The 27,928-nt window shown below is 33.5% G+C and overlaps 4 protein-coding genes across 8 annotated transcripts; 3 read left to right on the top strand and 1 right to left on the bottom strand.

Annotated features, from left to right (window-relative positions):
- Window positions 1-580: 580 nt before the first annotated feature.
- On the top strand, window positions 581-1,607 carry LOC118047066 (zinc finger A20 and AN1 domain-containing stress-associated protein 5). The gene has a single exon (XM_035056232.2). It carries the CDS (start codon window positions 771-773, stop codon window positions 1,332-1,334), a length of 564 nt encoding a protein of 187 aa, XP_034912123.1. The 5' UTR covers window positions 581-770; the 3' UTR covers window positions 1,335-1,607.
- A 9,163-nt stretch (window positions 1,608-10,770) lies between these two features.
- LOC118047068 (sm-like protein LSM7) lies at window positions 10,771-13,143 on the bottom strand. 2 transcript variants are annotated; one of them, XM_035056234.2, is made up of 6 exons: window positions 12,998-13,143; window positions 12,833-12,889; window positions 12,671-12,752; window positions 11,813-11,884; window positions 11,252-11,304; window positions 10,771-11,054 (listed from the first exon to the last, which is right to left on the bottom strand). In XM_035056234.2, exons 2-6 carry the CDS (start codon window positions 12,833-12,835, stop codon window positions 10,965-10,967), a joined length of 300 nt encoding a protein of 99 aa, XP_034912125.1. In that variant the 5' UTR covers window positions 12,836-12,889; window positions 12,998-13,143; the 3' UTR covers window positions 10,771-10,964. The 2 variants fall into 2 exon arrangements, with proteins under 2 accessions (XP_034912125.1, XP_073262256.1); XM_073406155.1 differs by having other exon boundaries at window positions 12,833-12,888; window positions 12,992-13,094.
- Window positions 13,144-13,308: 165 nt separating this feature from the next.
- On the top strand, window positions 13,309-14,869 carry LOC118047067 (large ribosomal subunit protein eL31). Its single transcript, XM_035056233.2, has 2 exons — window positions 13,309-13,501; window positions 14,422-14,869. The coding sequence occupies exons 1-2, from the start codon at window positions 13,416-13,418 to the stop codon at window positions 14,702-14,704; spliced, it is 369 nt and encodes a 122-aa protein (XP_034912124.1). The 5' UTR covers window positions 13,309-13,415; the 3' UTR covers window positions 14,705-14,869.
- Window positions 14,870-19,813: 4,944 nt separating this feature from the next.
- LOC118047069 (protein gamma response 1) lies at window positions 19,814-27,637 on the top strand. Of its 4 annotated transcripts, none has more exons than XM_035056237.2 (3): window positions 19,814-19,966; window positions 20,209-21,461; window positions 26,756-27,637. In XM_035056237.2, the coding sequence occupies exons 2-3, from the start codon at window positions 20,234-20,236 to the stop codon at window positions 27,457-27,459; spliced, it is 1,932 nt and encodes a 643-aa protein (XP_034912128.1). In that variant the 5' UTR covers window positions 19,814-19,966; window positions 20,209-20,233; the 3' UTR covers window positions 27,460-27,637. The 4 variants fall into 4 exon arrangements, with proteins under 4 accessions (XP_034912128.1, XP_034912130.1, XP_034912131.1 ...); XM_035056239.2 differs by having other exon boundaries at window positions 19,815-19,966; window positions 20,191-21,461; XM_035056240.2 differs by having other exon boundaries at window positions 19,815-19,966; window positions 20,230-21,461.
- Window positions 27,638-27,928: the final 291 nt, after the last annotated feature.

A 27,928-nucleotide genomic window follows, 5' to 3' on the forward strand; every position in this document is an offset into this window, starting at 1 on the left:
TAAATCCAATCCGATTTAAGATCTGAATTTCAGATTTTGACTAGGTTATCTAGCCAATTTTTTTTAAAAAATTAAAATGATATTATTTTAGTAAAAAAAAAGTTAACGAATTACAACCAAGTCATTTTAATTTTTTTTTCCAACTCAACCCGATTCTAACATCAGATTAATCAGATTTGAGTTTAACCCACCAGGTTTTAAGACTATGGTTTCTCATTCACAAAGAGGAGAAGATTTTAGTAATTGTATCCACCATTTAATTATGAAAAAGAAAGGGTGCCATTGCCATTAATTATTTTACAGAAAAACTCAGCACCAAATACTGTAGGCAGCCAGCCAGGGGCATCGAGAATCAAGGAACAAACAAGGAATCCAAGTGGTTAAATTACAGGTCCCACTATTTTGCATAAAACAAGCAAGCCACATAATACACTTTCTCGATAATGACGATTAACACGTCAGGATCCATTTTAGAATTAAGTAAATCTCCCGAGTAGTAATTCCACCAAAATCACGAGGTCATTTTTGTCACAAACCAAATCAAAGTCCAAAGAGAAATGTCTGATACGCGTCTCTATGAGGCCCATATTCTTTCTCGCCATTACCGATCTCTCAATCCCTTCAAATCCCCCACATCTCTCTTCGCTTCAGCACCAAACCCAAACCCTCTTCTCTTCTTTCCTCTCAGAACCAAACAAGAAACTACAACTATTAAGAACCCAAGAATTCATCAATTCTGAACTCTTGTAGGAAAAAATAATAATCAAGAAATGGCTCAAAGAACAGAGAAAGAAGAGACCGAGTGCAAGGTGCCAGAAAACTTGACTTTATGTATCAATAATTGTGGAGTTACAGGTAATCCAGCAACAAACAACATGTGTCAGAAATGTTTCAACGCTAGCACCAGCACATCTAATCCCTCCTCCTCCTCCTCCTCCTCCACCACCACCACCACCACCACCACCACCATAACATTTGCAGCAACAGCCAACGGTGTGTCTACCAACGAGATCTTAAAATTCACCAGCGAGAAATCGTTGAGATCCAGCTTATCTCGCTTGCCGGGGAAGGATCATCAAAGGCAACCAAAAACTGCGTCGGATAAAGAAAGATCTGACAGTTCTTCCGTGGCGAAGAAAGAGGTGAACAGGTGCTCAGGGTGCCGACGAAGGGTAGGGTTGACCGGATTCCGATGTCGTTGTGGGGAGCTTTTTTGCTGGGAGCACCGGTACTCAGATCGACATGATTGTAGTTACGATTACAAAACTGTAGGTCGCGAAGCTATCGCGAGAGAGAATCCTGTTGTGAAAGCTGCAAAGATTGTTAGAGTTTGAACAAGAAAAAGAACGTGTTGTTCGTGCTTGCAAAACATCTGGTTGATCGATTCTCTCGATCTAAACCCAGTAGATCTCGATCGAGTGCGTGCTAGCAAGGCATGCCGTTGAATCACCGTGGATTTCAAGTTATCAAGATGTTCAAAGACCGAGATCAAGATTGAAATTATTCGTGTTGTTGGATCAATCTATAATTTTATATTTTTTTGCATTTCTTCAGAAATGGAAGATTATTATTAATATTATTATTATCATGGCAATTATTGTGCTTTACCGGAGTTGTGTTTGATTTTTGTTTTTGTGTTTTTTTTTAAGAATTTGGACATGGTGGCTGTTGGAAAACTTGATGATGGTAATGGCATGTGAATGTAAATCGCACGGGAACAGCGTGGGCTCTTATGTCTAATTCTGATTACATGTGGAACTGGAAATTTCATTTGTAAGCTTTAGAAAGCTCCGGACCCACATGTTGACATGCGATGTTGTGTTCGCTTAATATATCGTGAGATTTAAATAAGTTCGTAGGGGTTGTGCCTAAATATCGTGTTAAAATTTCTTTTATCAACAGGATTGGCAACAAGTACAGACCACTTAGATAGTGCCACGTATGGGAAGTATAAAGTCTGTGGCTTATAAAAGGTAAAGGCAGCGAAGTCGAGTCGGGTCTGACGGGAACATTTGCGTAAGGCAATTGGTTGCGTTTGTATGTGAGATAAAAATGGAGGTGGGCAGATCTCGAGAAGAAGTAATGATCAGACGGCTGTGATTGATTATCGTGCAAATGACTTCATAGTGGCACGGGTACAGGGTGGTTTTGAGCAGGAATTTGGGACCAGCATTGCTTTTGGGTGAGGGTTGGTGTCCTTTCAATGCCCTGTAGAGCTGTTAAAAGATGTAGCGGTGTAGCGGTGTTTGGGAAGTAATAAATCTATTAAAATAATATTTTTATAAAATAAAAATTATTTTTAATATTAATATATTAAAAAATTAAAATAAATAGTTTTTTTTTAAATCATTTTTTTTAAAAAAAACCCGTGAACCAATAACGTGTTGCATTGCCATTGGCTCGTTTGGAGATGAGTTATGGGTTTTATTTATTTATTTATTTTTGGGCGAATTTTAAAACGACGTAACGTGATTGTAAAGCCTTTACAATCACGTCAGTCTCGGATTGTGACGTTTTAAAAAGATAATTTTGTAACTTACCAGTGTGAACTGTGATTTTTTTTTTAAAACTTAAAAAAATATTCAAGTCTCAAATAATTATTTAATATTAGTATTAAGCTTCAAAACATAATAATTATTATTTTTTTAATTGAGATCATTTTTTTATTATTAAAAATGCTTTTTTTTTTTTTTATCTTGACAAACACAGTTTTTAACTCAAATTAGAGTTTTTTTTTAAAAAAAACAAATCATTAAAGCAAGTTAATAAAAAATATAAAAATACTATGTCCATATTTCATGTATGACTGAAAGTTTAAAAAATTATAAATGTTATAAAATCATGTTTAAATTTTATTTAAATATTTTAAAAATAAAAAACAATTTAAATTAAATTTTCATAAACAATTTATTATTAATATTATTATTTTCATTTCAAATACATAATAGTTGAAGATAAATTATTAAAATTTGAATTAAAAAATTATAATGGTATTTAAGAACGAAAAACTATGTAAATCTGATATTTTTTTCATGAGAAGCAAAACACTCAACAACAAAGATTAAAAAAAACAGAAGACAGAAATACAACAAAGAGCCAGGCCAAGTGCCTCGCCCACCGGAAGCAAGTCGGGCCGTGTGTTCGACTCAATAATTTGTTATTGTTTATGATATGATTTTTTTTAAAAAAATAAAAATATAAATAGACAATAAGTCATCTAAGTTTCTCGTAAAAAAAATATCGACATTTATTCAAAATCATGATTTTAGACTTTTCCACTTGAGTTGATACATAGATTTGATTTAAAGCAATGAAAAAACATTAATTTGATTTATTATTCAAGTAAATTGTAAAATTAACTTTCAGTTTTTTTAATTGTTGGTATAGCTGACCAATTTTACTTTATAAGTATTTTAACATAATATATATGTGAAAGGAGTAATAATGCTTTTACTGTCTAGATGACAAAGTTCTTGCATCATGAAATTTGATATAAGATTGGCTCGATTGCTTTAAATCAAGACTTTACATTAAATCATATAGTTGTTTAAAAGAAAGAGGATGAGTTGATATAAAACTTACGAAGAGAAATTTATAGTTTATGAGAGAGAAACCAAATCAATTTTCCATTAAAAATGTTTTTAAAATGGATGAAACAAGATTGCTTTAGAAGTTACAATCAAATCATTTTTTTGTAACAAAACAACTTGGAGGCGAAGAAAAAGACCAAGAAAGACTTACAATTATTATTTACTATAACAAGGAAGGTTATAAGGAAATTCCTTTCATGGTTCATCAACCATATGCTAATCCATTATATTTTAAGAAAGCGAACTTTAGTGAGATGAGCTATGAGTATTAATTATGCCAACAATTAAGCATGAATGACTAGGGTTTTGTTATATAAATATTTTCAATAACTTGATAGAATTATGATCGGTAGAAAAGTTATCTTGCTCGTTGATAATCACTCCATTAATTCAAAAATGATTGAAGATTTAAAAAATATTAAATCATTTTTCTTGCCACTCAAAACAACTTCAAAGATTTAGCAATCTTGGATAATAAATATTAAGCAAATACAATTATAAATTGTTCTTAATATTATAAAATTATTAGAAACAACAAAGAAGACAAAGTTAAATACAAGAGTAACCTTTTAATACACTAATACGAGTTAAAAATAAGATCTATAAAAACATCAATTTTAAAAGAAAATTAGTAATACTAGAGTTACATTTTAAAAGATGTTTTTAATTATATTATACATATACATATTGATATACGAGAAAATTATTAATTTATAGATGAAGCGAAACTCATGTATTATTTTGCAATGAATTATCATATAAACTTAATAAATTATAAAATTGGTTAAACATATTGTTTATTCTAGATTCTTAATTCACCGGCGTTATCGATCCATCGAGGCTACACCTTACTTGGCTCTTTCTCGTAAAAGAAAACAAAGAAGGTTTGGCGTGTACAAATAAAAGAAAATTATAATTATATTCTTCTAAGCTTCATAGCTTTTTAAACTCTTGAAACCTGATCCTGTTTGTCCATTCCAGCAGTCTAATTTTCGTCTTGTTACAATGCACTGCCGTTTCATTAATCTGAGACTATCCTGATTGCAATAGCTATCAAATTAAGTCACTTAGTAACGTGTAGTTATTAATCTTGTTAGAATCATTGAATCAATCCAATTAAACTTTGACATACATCTAACTCAATCTAGAAAATTATCCATCTAAAATATAGCTTGTTTTAGATTGGGTTTTTTCTTTTTTAAAAAAATTAATTTAAATATCTTCTGGATCAAATCTAAATAATTCAACAAATCAATTTATAACTCGAGTGAAACTTTATCTTGTTAGTTTTAAGGATTTGTTTTTTAAATTTTCCTCTTAAATTAACATCATTTCATTGGAAAAAAAAAACATACACTAAAACAATATGATTTTGAGATTGATTTCAAGACTTATATTTTACAACTTATTAATCTATTTGAAAGTGTGGTTGTGGTTGTTTTTCATGCTAAAATGCATTAAAATGATCTTTTTTATTTTTAAAAAATTATTTTTAAAATCAATACATTAAAACAATCCAAAACATATAAAAAAAATAATTTTTATAAAAATATAAGTACAATTATATTTCGAAAAGACTGAGAATTCCAACAACCATGTTCAAGAGAACACCTGTTTTTCTGTGAATACGATTCAAGTATTACTTCAGAGTCAGGTGGGGTTTTATTCTCACCACTTCCTAGATTGTGTGTGTGTGTTTATGCTATTTGAAGTGTTTTTTTTTTTTTTTTTTATGCTATTGGCATTTCCATTTCGTTGTTGCTAAGGGCACTTCCATAATTTTTAATTTGAAAGTTGATAAAGCTACCGCTTCTGTCGTCTGAAATGTTAGTTTTGATTTTTTAAAAATAATTCAATGCTTGATGTCAATTGTTGGAGTTGAAACTTTAAATTTTTAAAAAGACTAACATAAAGCACTCTGCCACTAGATCACATCATGCATTAAATTTATTTATTTAGTTCGTGTTTAACAATGCAGTTTAAATCATAAATTTTAAAATTTTATTTTTAAACAATAATTTTTTTATATTTTTAAATTATTTTAATCTATTAATATTAAAAATAATTTTTAATAATATTATTAATATAGTAACCATTTTCATTTTATTTTTTTCAATTAAAGTATACAAATATAGCATTATTATATTATTAGTGCAAGAGAAATTGTGTCAATTTTTTAATTTGAGTCCAAACTTAAAATAAATACTTTAATTTTATCAATGCTCAGTTTATAAAGTAAGTATTTGAGAGAAATGGTTTTTTAATTGTTATTTGCACTTTTCATTGTATATACATATTTCACTTTATTTTAAGATTATATATTTATTAGTGTTTGGAAATGTGATTATACCTATATTTTTTTAAAAAAAAATTGTTAATTTTTTTTTATATTTGAATCATTTTGATACGTTAATTTTAAAAATAATTTTTAAATAATAATAAAAATATTATTTTAATATATTTTAATACAAAAAAATATTTTAAAAAAATTCATAACTACACTCCCACAACAGCAAGATTCGTATTGTTGTTTTTAGATATTAAGGAATGGATCCCAATAATTGATGTAAAATATAAAGAGGAGCACCTTTGTCGGCTTGTAAATTAAAAAAAATAATATAATGGAAATGCCATTAGCAATGATAAGGAGACGACTATGAATCCAACATTAATGAGAGTGCCGACAAAGTTTAATTAATATTTTAATAGGTAATACAAGTATAATTAATATTTTTTTAAATTTTTTTTTCCTAACCATCTAAAAATAACAATTTTATATTTTTCCATTAAAAATCCCTAACTGCCTCCTAGCATTTTGATTTTTTTATGATATTTTTAATATATATTCAATGTGTTTGGAAGTGTGGAAACAATTAATTTTTAAAATACTTTTTATTATTAAAATAATATATATATATATATATATATATATTATTTTTAAAAAATTATTTTTTGATATTAATACATTAAACCGATATGAAAATATAAAAAAATATTAATGTAAAGTAAATAAAAAAATAAAAAAAATTATTATTTTTTTTTTAACTTTTAAAACACAAAATAAATGGGCTTATATATATATAATAAAAATATGCAACATTAAACAAAATATATATTAAATATGAAACTAGCTGCGCGGGTGAAGTTGATGGAAATGATATGGATAACAAGGTGCGAAAACTCCACTTACATTCTTGTTTTTTTTATTTAAAAATATATTAATAATTATTTTTTAAAATATTTTAAATTTAAAAACATATTAAAATGATATATTTTAAATAAACACATCAAAATAACTCAAAAACACAAAAAAAATATTCAAGTTTTCATGAAAAATAGGTTGAACTACTGTCCTAAATAAACACTTAATTAGGTCGGGTAAAAACGGGTTCTTTCGACAGGTTGGGACGATTTCTATCTTAAGGATAAAGTTGTATCCCTAATATTCTCGTTTTATCACCTAAATTAGTCTAATTTAAACTCTTTATATATATATAAAAAAATATTAGGTTTATTATTTTTAAATATATAAAGAGTTTTAGTTGTAAAACTCTTGGCGTTTGGGCACGAAACTACTCGTATGATTGAGATGTTCTCAAACACTCGCACTTGCCGAAAAAACGCAAAGAGGATTCGGCAGTGATATTTATTTTGGTTAAAATATGCCGGCATGATTAAACTTTCTCGGCAGCTCCAGAACCGGCCGGGACAGATGGGACATGGAGATATTCCACCAAGATTAGATCCTAATAAGATAATCTTCAGGGAACTAATTTGTTGATAAAAATAACGTCCCTTTCCTTCGATCATGGACTTTGAAAGCCATTTCGTGGCCTCACCAATTTCCTTGCTTCAAGTCACAAGAACAGAAGCTAAAAGTTTATGTTTTGCATAAAAACAAAGAGAGCGATTCCACCTTAATTTGTGGTATTAAATGTTGATACGTGGTCCTGATGGAAAGATGATGATGCTACTACATATTAGAGAGCCTCTAGCTATCCTTGGGTTTCGAAAAAAAAGAGAAGACAAGAAAAGAAACAAAATATTGTATGAAAGGGTTTTAAAACTCCAGAATTTCTTGGTTTTTTAGGTCTTGTTGAAGTCATAGAGAACTTGTTTGGTGCGTGATTGGATGATGACAAGAATGGGATTAGTTCTATCTCTCTGTTTTCTTTATATTTTCCTGTAGCCGACTAGTTTTCTAGAAATTTCTGTTGGAAAGATTTGTTAAAATATGGGTAGTTTTCGTATTTGATGTGAAATTCAAAGTTGGGTTTTGTAGGTTAAAGTTTTGTTGGAATTTAATCTATAATATAAGTTTTTTAACATGAAATATTAACATGATTTAATTAAATTATGGATAAATAAAAAATTAATCTCCAAAAACTCTTGGTATACATGTTTTGATAAAATCCAAGACTCTAAAAGTTTTTATCCCATATATAAAAAAATTATTCTTGTTGTTTATAAAGTAAAATGTTAAAAAATTAAAAAGTTAAAATTGAATTTGAAAAGTATCTAAGCTTTTAGAGCCCGTTTGACAATATGATAACATATGCTTTTATCTTGAAAATGCTTTAAAATATATTTTTTTTAAATCTATTATTGACATGAGCACATCAAAATAATCTAAAAATACACAAAATAATCAATTTGAAGCAAAAAAAAGTTCAAATTCTTTAAAAAATAATTTTTCTCCGCAAAAACAAATAGGTTATTCGAGAGAGAAAAGTCTTAAGCAAAATAAGTTTTGAGTGTAAACTCACGTGTACTAGTGCTTGCTTGTACTTTGAGCCTAAATTTATTATAAAATAATATTTTAGTTCATAAAAGATTATTTTTTATCCAACCTGGTCCGCAAAGAATTATTTCTTTCGATTCATTATTTTCTCCAATTCAACCCATGTATATTAACAGTCTCTTCTAGAAATATATTCTGAATATCATCAATATTAATTCTTTTAACATTTTACCTTTTAAAATGTACTATAAAAAAGATGTGAAAAAAGAGTTTAATACAATGTTTTTCTCTTCATATTCTTATATAATTTTCCTTACCTCATTTTTAGTGTTTTTCTTCTTTTTTTGAGTTTTAATTTTCCTCTTAAATTTATAACTGCGATTCATCTTATTGAGAGATATTTAAGTTGCATAATGTTTTATTCAAATATTTTGTTTAAAGTGTATATAAAGTAAGGTGGTGGTATTGGAATGTTGGAAGATTTATTGTAAAGAGATGAACAATCAAATCTTAAAGATAAATGATTCATCATTGACAACAACAAAGTTTCTTTAATTTTAAAATATCTCAACAATAAGTGGGTATCTTTCTTTTATTTTGTTTAATCCTTATTCTTTATTATGCATGCATGCTAAGATTGCTTTTCCATTTTTTATGCTTCTTTGAATGTATGCTTGATATAACATTTATGTATTTTATTTTAATCTTTGATAGCATGGTTATCATTATATATATATATATATATATATATATATATATATATATATATATATATATATATATAAGCTAAACAATCTTTGTTTAATTGCTTAAATTTTAGACTTGCAGTTTTAGTTTGCTGGATAATTTATCCTTAATAAAATTTCGAAGGAAAAGGGATGGGGTAGGGTGGGTGAGAATTTGCTTTCTAACATCCTCTACGATGCAAAAAAAGAAATAATATAAAAAAAACGCATGTCCTCTTCACCTTGTTCTAGGGTCCAAAAGCATGTTAAAAAAAAAAAAAAGACAATTTAAGAAAGAAATAGCACAGGACAAGAACACAAGCACTCGTCTTTCTTGAAGCCTCGCTAGCTCGAGCGTTCCTGCATTTTGGCAGACTTCCCAACCAGAAAGTCAGGCATGGAGGTGGTTCAATGAAACACGCATGAAAATGAAGCAGGATAGAGACATTTTGCTGCCTCCCCCGTCAACCGGTCCGTGTGGACATTTAACATGTATTCATTTGTTTTTGCAGCTGATAATTTATGCTCTGTTCACAACAATTTAAACCATGTTTATTAATCGTCCCAAGGAAGAAAACAATTTATTGATAATAATTTTGGCTCTTGCCAAGTATAGCAGTAATTTGTTTTTCTCTTTGCTTGGAAGCCCTACAGCTCTATAGCTAGATGCCTGATTTTAAGCGTCGGAAAGTGATTGAATAAAAATATTGGCACTGGGGCTGAGAGGGATTTTCCTTTAATTGGGCTGAGAAAACTGCCGACGACGTAACCATCAACTGATTGACTAAGAAGATTTTTTTTCAAATTCGACAACTAGATGAGATCCCTCCTAAATTTCAGCACATAAGAAGAAGCTTGGACATTTCTGAGATAATTATTCATCATTCATGACCAAGATGCATTCACGGTGTTCAGACTCCACAAACCCAAATAAAAAACAATTGAATAAATCAGGATTTTTTTGGAGGTTTAAAATTCACAGTGAAAATCTGTCATTGAGAAGCCGAACCTCGCAGGTTGTCAAGTTAACCAACTGGGACGGAGCTACATAGCAAAGAACACCTCGCGGCGGTGCACAGGAATTGTGGCCAGCTGAACAAAAATCATCAGGTTAATTACACATTGAAAGAGAAACGAGGAGAAAATCAAGAGGAAATGGCCGAAGCACATCTATGCAATAATTTTCAAATGCAGAAAGATAGCTGTCAAATGACCGAAAGTGCATGGTGGTGGGCTACCCCCACCATAAGCCCACATGGGAGTCTTTTACGGCATCCATGAATAAAAGCATCAAGAAATCATAATTAACCACCTTAAAATCAACAACCTCTTTAGTCCTTGAACGCACAAGGCACTTGGTTGGTTTTATCGTGCATAGTCAGCGCAACTGTGCCTCGAATTTTCTGCTCAGATCTTTTAGCCAATAAACCCCACAATTTTTTATTGCGTGGATGATGTCGGAATGATTTTTTTTTCAACGAGTGTACCGAATAAACGCCAAAAGGAGAGAAGGAATAATTGCAAGAACCAAGTAATGAAAATCAAATCACCTGGCACCATGCACAACAATTCAACAGCTTTTTTGTTTGAACTAGATTAAAATAACATCAAGGATTTCAATAACACTTAATTCATATATTTTAAAGGAGGATAACTTAGCAAGCACAACTATATTGCGTGTAAGATATGGTATCTTAGACAACTCTGGCAACTCGGTAATAGGGTGAGATAACAATCTTACCATTTGAGACTGAAGATAAAAATTCATGAGCACATGAGTCGACTAAATAGTAGCTCATCACCAGCTACCTACTTAGTAACGAGGCAATTCTCAAAAAATAAAATGAGACAGGCCAAAAGCGCATACAGTTTCAAAGTTGGCGGTTTTCAATACAAACAAAGATATAACTAGGCTCCATCTGGCTGGACAAAGGGGTTGGCAATCTCATCTGTACCATCAGTTGGTGACACCAGCATCACAGCAGTTCCCCTGCAAACCTGTAGCAAAAATGAAACATTCTCCTCTTTATCTCCATGCTTCCTATGTCATCTAGGGTCAAACGATTCATTTGCAATCCCACAACACCTCTGGTCACAATAAATTTCAAAACATATTCGCCAGTCCGGGATCATATGAAACTAGACCCTTCCTGTGAATGTTTAAATAGAATAACCAAGATCAAAAGAAAACATACAATTAGGCCAAGGCGCCTTGTCTGATCAGTGGTCTTTAGCGGATCATCAGCATCTGCAACCCAATGAAAGGAAATAAAAATCAATGCTGTGAATAGCACATGCATAATGGTATAGACAAAGCTTCAGCATTTAGTGAGGGTGAAAGTGACTTCAGTTGCACAGTTCAATAAAAATGTTGCTAAAGTTAGAGCATATTGGTGCTCAACATTTTTGATATTAGACTATTGTCCATTTCAAGATGATCTTGGTGACATAGAAGTAACTGGTGAGTTGCATGACATGGCAGGCCACTCTACAAATCCCCAGTGCCACAGTGCAATTCTGGAGCTAACACTATTATAACATAATAAACACTCAAATGAAATGATAGTAGAAAGGTGTTGGCTGTTGTTAATATGAATTAAATTGAATGGAATGACAACTTTCCATGATTCAGGTGACAGGATAACAGAGCCACCTGGAGGGATGCTTGAAAACAAGTCCAGGCAAGTGTTCTTTTAGTCCAAATCAAACTAAATATGGCTGGACACATGCATTAAATCACTGATACAAATTGTTACCTCTTAGAAATTCTACTGCTTCATCCAGGACAAGGTTTAGTAATTGGTCATATCCCTTCAAAGTCCCTGTCACTGAACCCAAAAGAGCAACAGTTTAGTCTTGCATACCACAGATAGAAAGTGCTAATGTTTTATTTATGAAAGATCTGGAAGCTCTCTCTAACTTAAGTAGTGCCAGAATAAAATTTTTTCAAAGATCTGCCAAGATATTTGCTGGTGACAAAGAAGAATTACACAAGGTTATTCTTTCTTAGTTATACCCAAACTCTGTTATTAACTCAACAACCACGCTCTTATTCTCAAACATGTGTCCCACACCCATCTACACCATACAATTTGAAGCATGGCTTGTGCTCCAACTTTTATGTTCTTATGACCAACTATGAAACCACATCCTAAATCTTCTAATTCCGAACCTAAAATCATAAAATCTACACAGAAAATAAAGGCTAGCAGATCTCTAATTAAAAAAAAATAGATCATCTGTAAAGATCAAATATTACCCCCCGAAAAATGTAAAGTGGTTTCCAGTGTTGAGTTTTGAAAAGGTCCTTCCATAGTCCATACTAGTTATCCGCTTTCCTACTAACAAAAAGAAACAAACCTGGTGTCTAAAACTCAAACAATAGGGATCTTGTCTGGCCCTTTACACCCAAGTTGTGAAAAGTTGAACATTACAGTATTGCACATCACACTAGGTTTAAGTAAATACACTACACGTCCTCTCATTTTTCCTTTATTTAACCTAATCACCCCAAACAATACCAAACAATGCAAAAACAAATCATAATCCAGAAATCCATATCCATAAAATCTACATTAAAAAAGAAGAAGCAGAAAAGTTAAAAAAGTAGTGACCTTGTCTACCACCAGTGAGCTTGACTTGAACACCCTTGTCCACGAACTTAGCCAAATCCAATACTGTTTCTTTCCTCCCTGACTGAAATCACAATTAGTTACACATATTAAACCCTAATCACAAAATCAACAATATAACACACAGTCTCAATCCATGCTTACCATCTTATCTGATTAACTATACAGCTCCTCTTTACACAACAATCCAATAATCCTAGACTGATACAAAATGAAGAAGAGCATAAATGCGTAGACAGCAACGAGAAATATATCCACAGAAGAAAAGTTGTTAAATAAATAAACAAAAAAACTACGTAAAATACTTGCTTTTTCTCGGTGAGTGAAGCGTGCCCTAGATTTCCTCTCTTTCTGTGTCCTCCTGTGCTTTTCCCGCTTTGCTTGCACACTGAAGTAAAAACCACAACGCTATTTGTGCTAGTCGGGGTAGAAAAGAGAGGTTTCGACTCCCGGCTTCTTTTACTTTGGCCCAATGACAAGCCCATATGTATGGTTTCCTTTGGGCCCATATAGGAGCAGACCCAGGAAACAAAAGTCTAGGGCTTTTTTAGTAACGCAGAAATCCAAATGACAAAATTAGCCTCCGACATGAGGGTATATACGCAGCAGTTTTGTGAGAAAACGAGGCTCTGTAATTATTTTAGGGTGGCCTGCGGCGGTACTAGGGTTTAATTGTAGCAGCCGATAGGAGGAAGACTGTGTTTCTGGGAATAGCTGAGCTGCGAAGATGCCGGAGAAATCAGGAAAAGGAAGAAAGGAAGAGGTTATCACCAGAGAATACACCATCAACCTTCACAAACGCTTGCATGGATGGTATCTCACTCATTCACTCTCTCATCATTTATTAAAAATGGTCTAGATCTGATTTAAGAACAGTTTAGTTTCATCTTTAATTATTGTTAAATTTGATTGATTGGTTCTATTTGCCATGTTTCTTTTCTTAGTTATTGATATGTTCGCTGGACCGTGTAAACCAACTAATCTTGGTTAGATTGGAAAGCTGAGGGTATTGATTTTATTAATCAGCAACGAAAGAGTACAGTGCCCAATGACAATCCCCTGTGATTGCAAATCGAATACCTTAGTGAATATGTTAAGATAATTAGAAGCAACAAAAGTTCGGGGGGTTGCATATAATACGAGATCTGTTTATGCTCTTGTTTGCTATTTTCTCATCATCTATTTTTTTTCTAGATGGAGATGTTGCGTGTGACTGACTTGCAGCTTTGGTTGTCATCGTTGTTTTTTAGCTTTTTGCTTGTGATATAAATATGAAAATGTTTTCTTTATACTTGTTTGTGTTTAGATGTTGGCTGGATTGTTGTTAAATTCTTCACAGCTTAATATCATAAAATGATTTTATACCCTTTCCAATTTGCTATCTCCCTTCTTTAGGTTTTTGTTGTATGATTTGTTTTCCCTTCTGCGTTATTTTCTTAACATGTGATGTGAAAACATTTTCAGAGTACAATCCTGGGTATTTTGTTGAAACTAATGGTGTGCTCTGTGCTTTTGAATGTGACACCCAGGGATGTTCAAGCTGTAAAGTAACGAAGTTTAAACCTGCTAGATGTCTAATTGATGCAATTGAATAAGTTTTCTGAAGTTGTGCTCAAAGCCTTCTTTTAAAAAAAAAAATTGATTTCTCATTGCTAATCTAGATTTATAGATTTACTGATGTGATGTGTTTCGATAACTCTGTGAACTAAATTTTGTTTGATTTCTATTTGAAGCACCTTCAAGAAGAAGGCTCCAAAGGCCATCAAGGAGATAAGGAAGTTTGCTCAGAAGGCCATGAAGACAACTGATGTCAGAGTTGATGTTAAGCTAAACAAGCATGTGTGGAGCCGAGGTATTAGGAGTGTGCCAAGGAGAGTTCGTGTTCGCGTTGCAAGGAAGAGGAATGATGAAGAAGATGCCAAGGAAGAATTTTATTCCCTTGTCACTGTTTCAGAGCTTCCTCCAGAGGGATTTAAGGGGTTGGGCACCAAGGTCATTGATGACGAAGAAGAGTGAAAGTAACCTGCCTCCCTAGTGTTCTATGTTAAGTTGCAGTTTTGGCTATATTGTTGATTCATCCAGTGAATTTCATTTTGTTTTGGATTCTCTTGGAGACATCTTTAGCAAAGAAAGTATCCTTGACGTTTTATTTATGCATTCAGAGTTTTGGTTGATGTTTAATTGGGTATTAAGTTTCTTTAATCAGCCCTTGCCTCTACAAGTGAACGCGATTTTGTGTGTATCTGCGAATGTCATCTTAACTAGGCTGGCATCATAATTCATCATTTCGTATTTAAGAAAATGAATGGCTGTTATACATATTAGATAAATTGCTTCGCGATGTTCATGTGCGGTTCCATTGGCGTTCAGTTGTGCGATAGGATGCCGTCGATGTTAATTTGGTCGAGTTTTCAAATACTTTGGCAAGAACTCTACTATGTAATCTTTTCGTGTGAGCAGAAGTTTGTCTTGTGAAAGTTCAATTCTGAACCTTGTTTCCTTTAGTGGGTATGCAGCTAACTGTATTGCAAGAGATCTGCTACCGCTAAAGCCTACTTGTAGTGCTAGCTCGCGTGCTATTGAAATGGAAATGGATTTTAGCACGCACAAATTATGAAGTCTCCTGTCTAGGATTGCTGTCCAGATGGGTTTTTTTAGAAACCTAATACTCAACCTTCAACATTTTTTAAGTGCTGTTGTTTCTTTCAGTTTGCTGGAAGTTTATTTTTTATGATTTTTTTAATCTTAATTTTTAATATTGGCCTAATTAAAAATTGAATTTTGTATTTTTTTTTGTAAAGTTATCTTGTATTTATGATCTAAATTGTGGGTTTGACATATTAACTTAAGTTGTTTTTGTAGTTTTTTTTTTAATTGATTTTTTTTTTAATTTTATTCTCCAGGTTGATTGATAACTATGTTTTATAATTTGTTTTGATTTGTTTTCAATGAGGTTATCATAGTTTTATAACCCGGGCTACAAATTTAACATGTTAACCCGAGTTAACTTAAGTGAATTCAATATATTGTTATTTTAATGTTAAAAAAAATATAATCTTGAAAATATTTTTTAGTCAAATTATATTTTTACAAGTCATTTGGGTTATTTTTTGACCTGTAAAATCAATTCGGTCACATCGGGTTAATCCTCACATGTTTTAATTTTTTTTCAACTAAAAAAAATTAGCAACATCTAAATATTTTTTATTATTATTTAAAAAATAAAAGTAACCTAAATCGCAGCATGATGCAGGTGAATAGTCAGTATATCATAAGAAAATAGGGAGCAATCCACAGGAAAGTTATGGATTAGGCTCCTTTATGCATCCGGTGCCTTTTGCGTGTGTTCTTAACAGCTTCCCAATTCAATCTTTATACATTAAAGAGAAAAGCTAAAATATGTGGGATAGTTATTGTATATATACTTTGTTCACTGTGAATTGAAATAGTATGAATTTATCATTGAAAAAATATCTTATATTATTGTTTTTTTAGGAGTAAAATGATATTTTTCTTTTGTTTATTTGTCACTTGAGAATTGTTTAAAAATGTCTGTCTTTTTGTTTTTGCACCATAAAATTACTTTGCCAACCTTAAAAGCAAAAATTCTTTTTACTTTGGTCGATGGCCTTTTCAACATTTTGCCTTTTCAATATACAATAAAGTTACAGATTTGATCTTGAAGTTAAAAAAACAATAAGCCATTGACACGGAGGTATTGGTGTCTTTTCATAGTAGTTATTTTGTAATTACTAGTTTGGTTGAGGTGATAATATAATTTACTATTTTTTAAATTGAAATGGTTGTTGACTTGTGCACGCGTCAGTGCATAGAAGGTGCCGTATATTTTAGATGATGTGTGTTATATCTCTTTGTGGTTGAAAATATGCTTTCATCATCTCATTTATTTCTTTGTCGTGTCATTTTCCTTGATGGGTGACACATGTCATTTATAAGTTGTTGGTTTATCGCGGATGACTCTTTTTTTTTTCCTTTCATTTTCCTTTCTCATTCCTAAAAAGCTAAATTTGACCCTCATTGTTGTTTCGGAATCCATCATTTTGGTTTTGATTTTATTTTCCTTTTTTTTATTGAAGTTTTATTTGTTTTCAATTTAATTCTTCAATTATAGTTTGTATATATAATTTTTTTTTTATTTTGTCCTTTGCTTTTGATTTTTTATTTTTTTTTGACATTTTTTTTTGTCAAAATTAGTTTTCAATTTTATCCTTCAAGTTAAGTTTATGATTTTTTTTCAATAGCAATATTAATACTAATTTCAGTTTGATCTTTCTTCTTTTGATTTCTTGTCAAATGACAAGTTTTTTATGATTTTTAGTTTTATCATTCAAATCAAATTTGTGTTTTTTGTTATTTCAATAGCAGTAATGATAACAACAACAACAACAACCACAACAACAATAACAATGATAATTGTGATAATAACAATAATATTAATTATGATAATTATAGTAGTTGCAATCATAGTTGTCAAACCCCGCTTGGGGGTTGGCTCGACCAAGGAGCTAGGTCATATGTTATATGGATTAACCCGAAAAAATTAATTAAAAATATTTAAAGTTTTAATATTTTATATGAAAAAATTAAGAAATAATTCATGTAAATATAAACTATACATGCTGTAAATAATGAAGTTTAAGAGAATATTTCAAAAAACATTTTATCACATATTGAAAAAACATAATTTTTTAATTGTGAAGATAGAGTATATATACTAAAAGGCTTCAGATTTCACATTGAAAAAATTACTTGTAAACATAGAGTATATATATTAAAGGGTTTCAAATCCTTCAAATCTCACATTTTAAAAAAATATTATATTATCCTTTTAAATTAAGGTATTTAAATCAAAAAGTTTTTTTTTATCCAATATTGAATTTTTTTTTTAACACAGAGTATATATACTAAAGGGTTTCAAATTTCACATTGAAAAAATAAAATATTTTTCTAGAATTTATATAGTGAACTTTGAAAAGGGTTAATAACCAATTTAAAAAATATGAAAAAAAGGGTTTAGGAGAAAAATCACATTTGAAAAAAAAAGGGGGTCTCATCTGGATTTGCCCGGGTCGCTCACGTTCAACCAGGTTTTTGCATTGACAGGTCTTTTACCTTACCTGGATCGGTCCAACCACCTAGTCGACTGAGTCCTGAGTTGACCCGCAGGGCCGGTCCAAGTTTAATAATTATGATTGCAACAATAATAATAGTGGTAGTAGTAATGATATTAACAATATTACTATTACTATCACCATTAATAATAATAATAATAATAATAATAATAATAATAACGGTGGTGGTGGTGGTAACAACGGTGATAATAAAAACAAAATTAATAATAACATTAATGGTAATAATAATAATGAAACCACTAACAATAATAACAATACTACTTAGTTGTTATAACAATTGTAGCAATAATAATAGTTTTTTATGATAATAACACAACAACAATAATAATATTAATAACAGTAATAATTGTGATAATAATGAAAATAATACTACCATTAATAATGTTAGTAGTAATAATAATAGTAACAAATAATAATATTAGCATGATAGTAGTAATAACAATGATGATGATGATGATGATAATAATACTAACAATGATAATAATAGTGATAATAGTAGTGTATTAAGATAATAACGATGATGATAATAATAGTAATAGTAATGATATTAATAGCAATAATAGTTTATTATGATGATAATAGTGATTATGATATCAACAATCATGGTAATAATAATAATAATAATAATAGTGGTGGTGGTGATATCAATGCTATTAATTTTAACAATAATAGGAATAAATAGCTATAATGATGATGATGATGATGATTATGATATTACTTATTATTAACAATAGTGATAGTAATAGCTGTAATAATAGTAACAATGATAGCAATAAAGATGATAATGATATTAGCGATAATTCATTATTCAAAATTAGATTTTTTAGGGATCAAGTTTCATAGTTTTTCAATGTATGATATTTTTAATTTAATAATATGGATTGCGAGTTTGAAAAGTTAACGTGTTCCAACATTTATTTTATATTTTTTGTTTTATTGTTTTTTTTTTTAATTTTCATCTTTTAACATTAATTTTTTAAAATAAAAACTGTTCATCCGAGTTTTCTTTAAACCTAATGAACAAACCAATTCACATGGAGTTAGTTTTTAAATAGTCTGAGTGGAAACTCATGTCAAGGATTCAAGTCAAGAGATTTCAAGATTTATCTTCTTGCTCGTGTTTAATAACACTATAAAAAAATTTTCCTTTTTTATATATTTTTTTAAAATAGTTCGACCTGCATTAGAGTGCGGGTCAATGGACTAGTATATCTCGTGCTAGCGAGTAAATATAATAAAATATTTTAAATTGTATCTAATGATTTTAAGTTATTTAATTTTAATTACAATATTTAGAGTTTCAAATTGTAACATTATTTTTATTATAATTAATATTTCAACATAATAAATAATAATAAGATAGCCAATAATCATTTAATATAAAATCATTATAACTTGAAAATTACTCTCACAGTAAAAAAAAAATAATATTATGTTTATAAAATTTACAACGTCTTGGTCACCTCAATAATTCATCAACTTAGAATTTATCTTGAATAAAAATCAATGATAAAATTCTATTTTTTTCTTCTAAAACAAAATTATTTCAAGAATTCATTTCTATATTTTTTTGGATTGACTACCTAATCAACGACTTAGAGCGTGTTTGACAGTGTGATAGCGGTTGCTTTTCAAATAGCTTTTCGTGCCGAAAAGCATGCCAATAATGTTTTTTTATTTTTTAAAAATTATTTTTAACATCAGCACATTAAAACGATCTAAAAAGTACAAACCAAACTCAATTTTAACAAAAAATAAAAATTCAAATTTAGGTAAAACACAGGTGCAAACGCAGTACCAAACGCTACCTTAAGTTCCAAGTTGAATTGATTCCGAGTTACGTTTTACTAGCATGAAAATACTATAAAAGCACTGTGATATAAAAAATGCCTCTATTTGGACAACAAAGAATAAATCCATATTTTAAGTTGAAATTCGGTGAGCTGGTCCTTTATCAATTCACTAAAGGGCCCAACCAGTCCATTGCCGCGAGGGAAAGCAAATCGTGCCCGCGAAGCTTTTGCTCTTGACCATTTTAATGGACAATTAAACCCGCCACCGCCTGCTCAAAATTTCACAACGTCAGATCTAACCACACCGAATCCATTCTATTCAATTACATAAGGTAATCCCTATTTTTCTCTCTATCAACGCTGTACCCCTTCCATTTCCTTATCTTCATTCCCCGTTTGTTTCCCGAGCAAACGAGGTAAAAAAAAATAAAAACCCTCCATTTGCAGAATTTAAAACCTTTTTTAGGTTATGTTGCTTAGTTTCTCATAATCAATCCTTTTATTTTAACTGCATTTCACGCCATTGTGTAATCAAGTTGGTTTTTTGTGCTTTGAGGATCTTCAAAATTTACAGGATTTCTATCCATCTTGTTAGAAAAATGAAGGGCGACCTGGAGTGTTGTCCGAAACTAGAAAATGGCGATGTCAAGTATGTGTCTGGACTCAGTACTATACTGGTAGCAACAATCCAGGAGGCGAAAGATAGGATCTCTCAGATAGAATACATATTTTGCAACCAGCTTTACCCGAATTTCCAAGCGAAATCCAAGAGTTTGCAGAAGATTTATGCGGATGCGGAAGGGGCGTGGAAAGAGAAGGAAAAAGATCTCTTGGAGCAAATTGAGAAACTTCGAGTTGAGAAGCAGGAAGTTGTTGAAGGAAACAAGGTTGAGAAGGAAAAGCCGAACGAGAAGGCAAATGCGCTGCTTGCTGCTACGCTAAGAAATCGAGAATCTAGAATTGATGAGCTGGAACAGGAGGTTGTGAAGAAGTCTAAGGAAATTGACGAGGGGATGGAATTACAGAATAAGCTACTCCAATTGGTTCAAACGAAGGCGGCTATGATAGTGGATAAAGGAAGGGAATTGAAAAGGAACGAAGGGAAGAGCAATGAGCTGCTTGCTAAAGTGAAGAGCTTAGAGAAAAATGTTGAAGAACTGCAAGATGAGGTCAGGAAGAAGTCGGAGAAAGTAGCAGAGAAAACAGAGTTGGCAAACAATTTGAGCAAGAGAGTAGCAGAGAAAACAGAGTTGGCAAACAATTTGAGCAAGAGAGTTTTGTCTCTGTTGTCATCGTTTGAGGATAATGAGAAGTTGAAGACTGAGAATGAACAACTCATGCACAAAGTAGAATGTCTGGAGAAGAATCTTAGTGGACTTAAAAACAAGCTCAGGGAGAAAACGGAAGAAACTGAAGGGGGAAGAGTACTGCAAGCAGAATTGCTTCAACAAATTGATATGAACGCTGTAGAAATCTTGAAGCAAAAAGAACAGCTGGACATGTCCGAGAATGATAAAAAGGAGCTCTTGGAAAAAGTGAATGGGTTAGAGGAGAAGGTCAATGAGCTACAGGAAAATCTAAGTAGCAGTGGTAAAGAGGCTGAAGGAAAGGTTTCGTACGATAAACTTCTTCACAACATTCAATTGAAGGACTCTGAGTTATTGGCCGAGAAGAGGAAGATGAGGGATTTGCATGGTCATTACATGAAGTTGAGGTCTCAATACAACTACCTCTGCACAAAGTCTGGTCTTACTATGAAGAATATGCTCAAAGACAAACTAGAAGACGAAAGTAGTTCCTTCAAGCATCAGCCGACAACTTCATCTGGTAAGGTTTTATTGATTTTTTAGTTCAATTTTCTATAAAGCGGAGAGGAACTAGACGATTGAATTTGACAAAATTAGCTTTCTTGCTTATTGATTTCGTTATTCTGAGTACAAGATATAGAGATACAAGGAACTAATTTAGGAAGCTATTTACTGCCTACACAATATCTTCGGCTACAATCATGTTTGTCCCTTAAGAGAAGGGATTCCTAAGTCTATGTTGGCTAATTGCATAACTCACGCCAACACTCCCCCGCAAGTTGGTGAGTAGATGTCCCTAACACCTAACTTGTTGAGTGAGTTGTAAAAGTTTCTACTAGAAACCGCCTTGGTAAGAATATCAGCCAGCTGATCTTCAGATTTGACAAAAGGGAACTGAATAACCTTTTCTTCCAAGTTCTGCTTGATGAAATGTCGATCTACCTCCACGTGCTTGGTGCGATCATGTTGAATTGGGTTGTGAGATATGTCGATGGCAGCTTTGTTGTCACAGAATAAATTCATTGCAGAGTCCGGAGGGAAACCAACCTCTGTTAGCAAACTTTTAAGCCAAATAAGCTCACACAATCCTTTCGCCATGCCTCGGAATTCAGCTTCAGCACTGGACCGTGCCACTACCTTCTGCTTTTTACTCCTCCATGTAACTAAGTTTCCTCCCACAAATGTAAAGTAGCCTGAGGTAGATTTTCTGTCTAGGATATTCCCTGCCCAATCCGCGTCCGTGTACCCCTCAATTTTTAGATGGGTGTTCTTGAAGAACATTAGTCCTTTTCCTGGTGATGACTTTAGATAGTGAAGGATTCGAATTACAGCACTCATGTGGTCTTCACTCGGATTATGCATAAACTGGCTTACTACGCTAACTGCGTAGGCTATGTCTGGACGAGTGTGAGATAAATAAATAAGTTTCCCCACTAGTCTTTGATATCTCACTTTATTTGCTGGCACCTGGTCTAAATATTCTCCAAGTCTATGGTTCTGCACGATCGGTGTATCCATAGGTTTACACTCGAGTAATCCCGCTTCTGTCAATAAGTCTAGTACATACTTCCGTTGAGAGAGAAATATACCCTCTTTTGACCTTGCCACTTCTATTCCCAGAAAGTACTTAACTCCTCCCAAGTTCTTCATTTCAAATTCAGTAGACAGTTGTTCTTGTAGCCTTGAGATTTCCTTGTCATCATCTCCTGTAATTATCATATCATCCACGTAGACAATTAATGCTGTCACCTTGCTTTGTCGATGCTTCAAGAAGAGAGTATGGTCTGAGTTGCTTTGATGATAGCCATACTTTCTCATAGCTGAACTAAACCGGCCAAACCATGCTCGCGGTGACTGTTTTAGTCCATACAATGCCCTCTCCAGTTTACAAACAATTTTGGACTCCGCAGATACTGTACATCCCGGCGGAATATCCATGTATACCTCTTCTTCGAGGTCGCCATGAAGGAAAGCATTTTTTACATCTAGTTGATGTAGTGGCCAGTCCAAATTTGCTGCAAGAGACAGTAATACTTGAACAGTATTCAGTTTAGCTACTGGTGAGAAGGTTTCTGTGTAGTCTATGCCATGCGTCTGAGTAAAACCTTTCGCCACCAATCTCGCCTTGTATCGGTCAATTGATCCATTTGCTTTGTATTTTATAGAGAAAACCCATTTGCATCCCACCAATTTTTTTCCTTCCGGTAATGGAACCAACTTCCAAGTATTATTTTTCTTCAAGGCTTCTAGCTCTTCTTGCATTGCTTCTGCCCACTTTGGATCAAATAACGCCTCCTCAACACTGCTGGGAATATGGCAAGATGATAGTGTTTGAGTGAAGTTCTTGAGCAGCTGGGAGAGACCTTGAGTAGATACATAGTTTGCAATTGGATATTTGGACTTTCTGTCTTCTTCCTCTGGGGAGTATCTATTCGGTGGTTTCCCACGATTGTGTCTAAAAGGCAACACATAACTAGTAGAAGAGTCTAGAGTATTAGCATGTAAAGTTGCAGTAGGGGTACTCACCTCAATGACATTCTCAGTAGGAGGAGGGATGTTGGGCACTGAGGAGTGAGGGGACTGTATGTCATTTCCAGGCTCTCCATTTCTCAATTCGACATGCTCAATTTCTGGTTGCAGTCCATCCTCTCCATTTTCAGTTCCATGCTCAATATTGCGATTCATTGGTTGTTCATCTTCTCTGTTTCCAGTTCCATGTTCAGTGCTGCAATTAACAGTTATATGCTCGATGTCATGCTCTGGTTGCACCTCATGCAGTTCATCATCTTGGTTTCTAGTTTCATGTTCAGTGCTGCTATTTCCAGTTCTATGCTCAGTGTCATGCTCACAGTTATGTTCACGGGTCATCAACCAATTCGGCTCTTCCACTTGAGTAATCTCCCCCTGAAGTGAAGAATTGGGAATAGGTGAAGGGAAAAAATTTTCAGACTCAAGGAACGTAACATCCATGGTGGTGTAGGTTCGGTTTGTTTTGGGGTCATAACACCGAAAGCCTTTTTTATGCAAACCACACCCCAAAAACAAGCACCTAACGGCACATGGTTCCAGTTTTGTGCATTGGTTCTTATGGAGGTGGACAAAAACAACACACCCGAAGATTTTTGGAGGAAGCATCAATATTGAGGGAAGGGATATGTGAGTAGAGAGGGTTTGTAAAGGGGTTTTAAAGTGTAAGATTTTAGACGGCATACGGTTGATTAAGTATACTGCAGTAGCCACAGCATCCCCCCAATAGCAACTTGGCACCATTGCTCCAATGAGCAGAGCACGGGCTGTTTCTAATATATGCCGATTTTTCCTTTCGGCAATACCGTTCTGCTGTGGTGTTTGGGAGCATGAGGTCTCATGGAGGAGGCCATGTTGCTGGAAATAGGCCTGAAATCTTTGGTTGATGAATTCCCCACCATTATCGGAACGAAAAATTTTGATCTTGGAAGAGAATTGAGTCTGAACCATTGCATGAAATGCTTGAAAAACAGAAAAAACTTCATCTTTGGTTTTATGCTGATAAAGCCATGTCATTCGAGTGCAGTCATCAACAAAAATTACAAACCAACGATGCCCAGAGGAAGTAGTAACCGGGGATGGTCCCCACACATCTGAGTGTATCAACACAAATGGAGTATTAGTTTTATTCAAGCTGACTGGATAAGAAACCCGATGGCTTTTAGCCTTGATACATGTATCACATGTGAGGTTGGCATGTTGCAACCGTGAAAACAAAGATGGAAGTAGATGCTGGAGATAGCCAAAGGATGGGTGCCCCAAACGCCTATGCCAGAGCCAAATTTGTCGTTCATGACTACTGGTTTGATGGTGCATGTGATTTGCTTTGCCAAGGCTGAAGTCATCCAGGTAATACAGTCCCCCCCTCTTAGTACCACGCCCAATAATCTCCTTGCTGAGAACATCCTGGAGGAGGCAAAAAGTAGAGTATATCAATACAACGCAATTAAGTTCTTCAGTAATTTGACTCACAGACATCAACTTATTAGAGAGTGAAGGAACAAGAAGTGTGTGGGATAACGAGAGAGAGGGAGACAGGGGCACGGTTCCAGCCCCTGTGACTGGGTACGTTTCCCCGTTGGCATTAGCAATGCAAGACCTCCTTGGCTGAGTTATGTTGGAGAAGTCATGTGGATCATATGTCATATGATCCGTTGCTCCGGAGTCAATAATCCACGCATCATCATGTTGAGTACTGGAGCTGGAAAAAACATAACCACAATTACCTTGATCTGGGATAGAGGTAGAAGATTCAGCCGATGGAATAAGGGATAGGTGAGGGTCAGTTGTGGCTATTGCTGCTCTACCCGGGGTGCTTGCAGATGCAGTAGCATTTTGTTTCTTTCGAGCCTGCAATTCACGCCACCAGTCTGGATAGCTATGCAATTTGAAACAAGTGTCCTGGGTGTGTTTTGTACTCCCACAATGAGTGCATTTGCTCCCATCAGAATGGCCTTTGAATCATGAGGATGATCCAGGTTTCAGCGAGAGTAATGGCTGATTCGATCTCACGCCTTTGATGGCCATAACAGCCCCGCTAGTCACTGCTTCTGCTCCTGACACCATCACAGATTGTCTAAGATCTTCCCTTCGAATGTGAGCATATGCCTGCTCAATTGAAGGGAAGGGTTTCATGCGAAGAACATCACTTCGAACATGATCCAGTCGATCATCTAATCCGTCTAGAAACATGTACACTTGCTCTTCCTGTAGGATGGAGTGGTATCTTTGTATGTCGGTAGTGCATTCCATTGGATTTGGTCGACGAAAGTCAATCTCTCGCCATAAACCCTGTAGGTTATTATAGTATTTCTCTATAGATCCGCCTGCTTGTTTCAATTGAGATACACGACGTCTAAGTTCGTATACCTGTGAGGTGTCCGTTCCATCAAAGTATGTAGTGGCAGCAGAGTCCCATACTTGCTTAGCTGTTGGATAGCGAATAAAATTCACAACCAAGGACTGTTCCATGGAGTTGATCAACCAACCTTTCACCATGGCATTCTCAGTGCGCCACTTACGAAAGAAGAGGTCTGTTTCTGGTGGTTGAGGGTAGTCTCCATTGATGTATCCCAGTTTGTCTTTTCCAGAGATGTACATCTCCATAACCTGAGACCATAACCCATAGTTTGATCCATCCAACCTGATATTGCTTGGAACCATCGGGGAATCATTGGGAGAGGTTTGAACCCTTGTCAAGACCTCTGTCATTTTTGATGTCAGATTATCAAGAATAGTTTCAGTGGAGTCAGCCATGGAGGCTAAACAAAAAGAAGAAAAGAAGGAAAAGAAGGAAAAAAGCTTGATCAAAAAACAGGAAACCCAAGATCCTGCTCTGATACCATGACAAAATTAGCTTTCTTGCTTATTGATTTCGTTATTCTGAGTACAAGATATAGAGATACAAGGAACTAATTTAGGAAGCTATTTACTGCCTATACAATATCTTCGGCTACAATCATGTTTGTCCCTTAAGAGAAGGGATTCCTAAGTCTATGTTGGCTAATTGCATAACTCACGCCAACAGAATTTAGTGGTGATTTGCTAGTAGTTGTAGCTTGGAAGAGAAGTATAAATTGGTGAATTTTTCTGGTAGTTGCTTCAAGATTGACATGTATGTTTATTCTGTTTTTCTCTGAATTTGTGGTGCTCGTGCTTTATAAAATCCTGCAATGAAAAAAGAAGAAGAAAAGAACACAATCTTCAGGGCATGCTTTGTTGTTTATAATAAATTGCATGTACTTCTCTTCCTGATACTAACCAATCTTCCGTTGCTTGGTATTTTAGACGGTGGAAACAAAAGTGTAAATGCATCTGCAGCATCTTGTGAGACGAAAGAAGTCAAAACTGAAAATGAATTCAGCGATGGCTTGGTGGACAATAAAGTTGTGATATCAATTCCAATCGCAAACTTCAAATCTCCTACTTCTATTTTTGTCGCACCAAAATGTCCTCCCACTGTAAAATCCGCTCAAATAATTGGCACAAAGAGACCTGCATCTAGTTGGATAGATACTAGATCGCATCAAGGCAAAGATGGTCCTGACCCTCATGATGATTTCCTTGATACCCCATTGGAGAAACTCAGGGCAGACTTGGACAAAACCATGGAGGAAGAAGTTCAGGATCTCCACATTGTACTTCAAAATGATAAAAACATGGACCCTAGCAGTTCGGGTGATGAAACGCAGGATATAAATATTGATCGTAACCTACGGGAGCAGCAGATGCCAGTAACAATAGGTGGCAAAAGAGGTTTCAAGTATGTTGAACCAGTTCGAAAGAAAGCTGAGCGGCAAAATTTGAAAGGAGTTGAATGCAAGCAGTGCAAAAAATTCTATGACGCAGTTCTCCCCAATAATGGAGGTGATGGTAATAAGCAGAATGTCCGCTGTGAGCATCATGATGGTGTTTCTAGGCATCGATACAAGTATGTTCCTCCCATGACTCCTGAGGGATTTTGGAATATTGGATTTGAATCTGAAATGTGATCTTGAGCTTCAAATGTCTTAACTGTTTATTCCGTTAATTTTAGTTTTAAGCCAATCTGGTAAATAACTGATAAATGGAAGCCCGTATCTTTTGAGCATCTGCAAGATCAATCCTCTTCCCCTGTTACCTGATGTGTATCAAAAGTAAAACTTAACATTAGGTTCCTTTTCTAGTTTACTATTGAGAGACCATTCCAATATGGAAATTTACTGTTCCTGAGCAGTTTTACAAAGATCTTGGTGATGTTCCTTAGGCTTCTTTTTATGCTAAGCATAGTCCTTTTACTGTCAGTTGGGATAGGAAATTCTTGCATGTTTTTAAACGACCTACAGTTGCTCAGAGATACAATTATGGTATTCTGCTTTATGACTTGTCTATTTTTCTGATACCAACTTCCTTTGCAGTTTTTTTTTTTTTTCCTTTGGAGTACTTTATAGGTTCAAAATCCAGGCTTCAGGTTTTGTTTCG

This window comes from Populus alba, chromosome 1 (assembly GCF_005239225.2).
Source record: "Populus alba chromosome 1, ASM523922v2, whole genome shotgun sequence".
NCBI lineage: Eukaryota > Viridiplantae > Streptophyta > Magnoliopsida > Malpighiales > Salicaceae > Populus > Populus alba.

Excerpts from the sequence above, each read along its gene's own strand:
- LOC118047066 (XM_035056232.2), top strand. The coding sequence starts at position 771 with ATGGCTCAAAGAACAGAGAAAGAAGAGACCGAGTGCAAGGTGCCAGAA.
- LOC118047068 (XM_035056234.2), bottom strand. Across the intron at positions 11,305-11,812 it reads AGCAGTAGAATTTCTAAGAG|ATGCTGATGATCCGCTAAAG; the intron begins GTAACAATTTGT and ends ATTGGGTTGCAG. Across the intron at positions 11,055-11,251 it reads CAAGGCGCCTTGGCCTAATT|GTTTGCAGGGGAACTGCTGT; the intron begins GTATGTTTTCTT and ends TTTTTGCTACAG.
- LOC118047067 (XM_035056233.2), top strand. The coding sequence starts at position 13,416 with ATGCCGGAGAAATCAGGAAAAGGAAGAAAGGAAGAGGTTATCACCAGA. Across the intron at positions 13,502-14,421 it reads CACAAACGCTTGCATGGATG|CACCTTCAAGAAGAAGGCTC; the intron begins GTATCTCACTCA and ends TTCTATTTGAAG.
- LOC118047069 (XM_035056237.2), top strand. The coding sequence starts at position 20,234 with ATGAAGGGCGACCTGGAGTGTTGTCCGAAACTAGAAAATGGCGATGTC. Across the intron at positions 21,462-26,755 it reads TCAGCCGACAACTTCATCTG|ACGGTGGAAACAAAAGTGTA; the intron begins GTAAGGTTTTAT and ends TTGGTATTTTAG.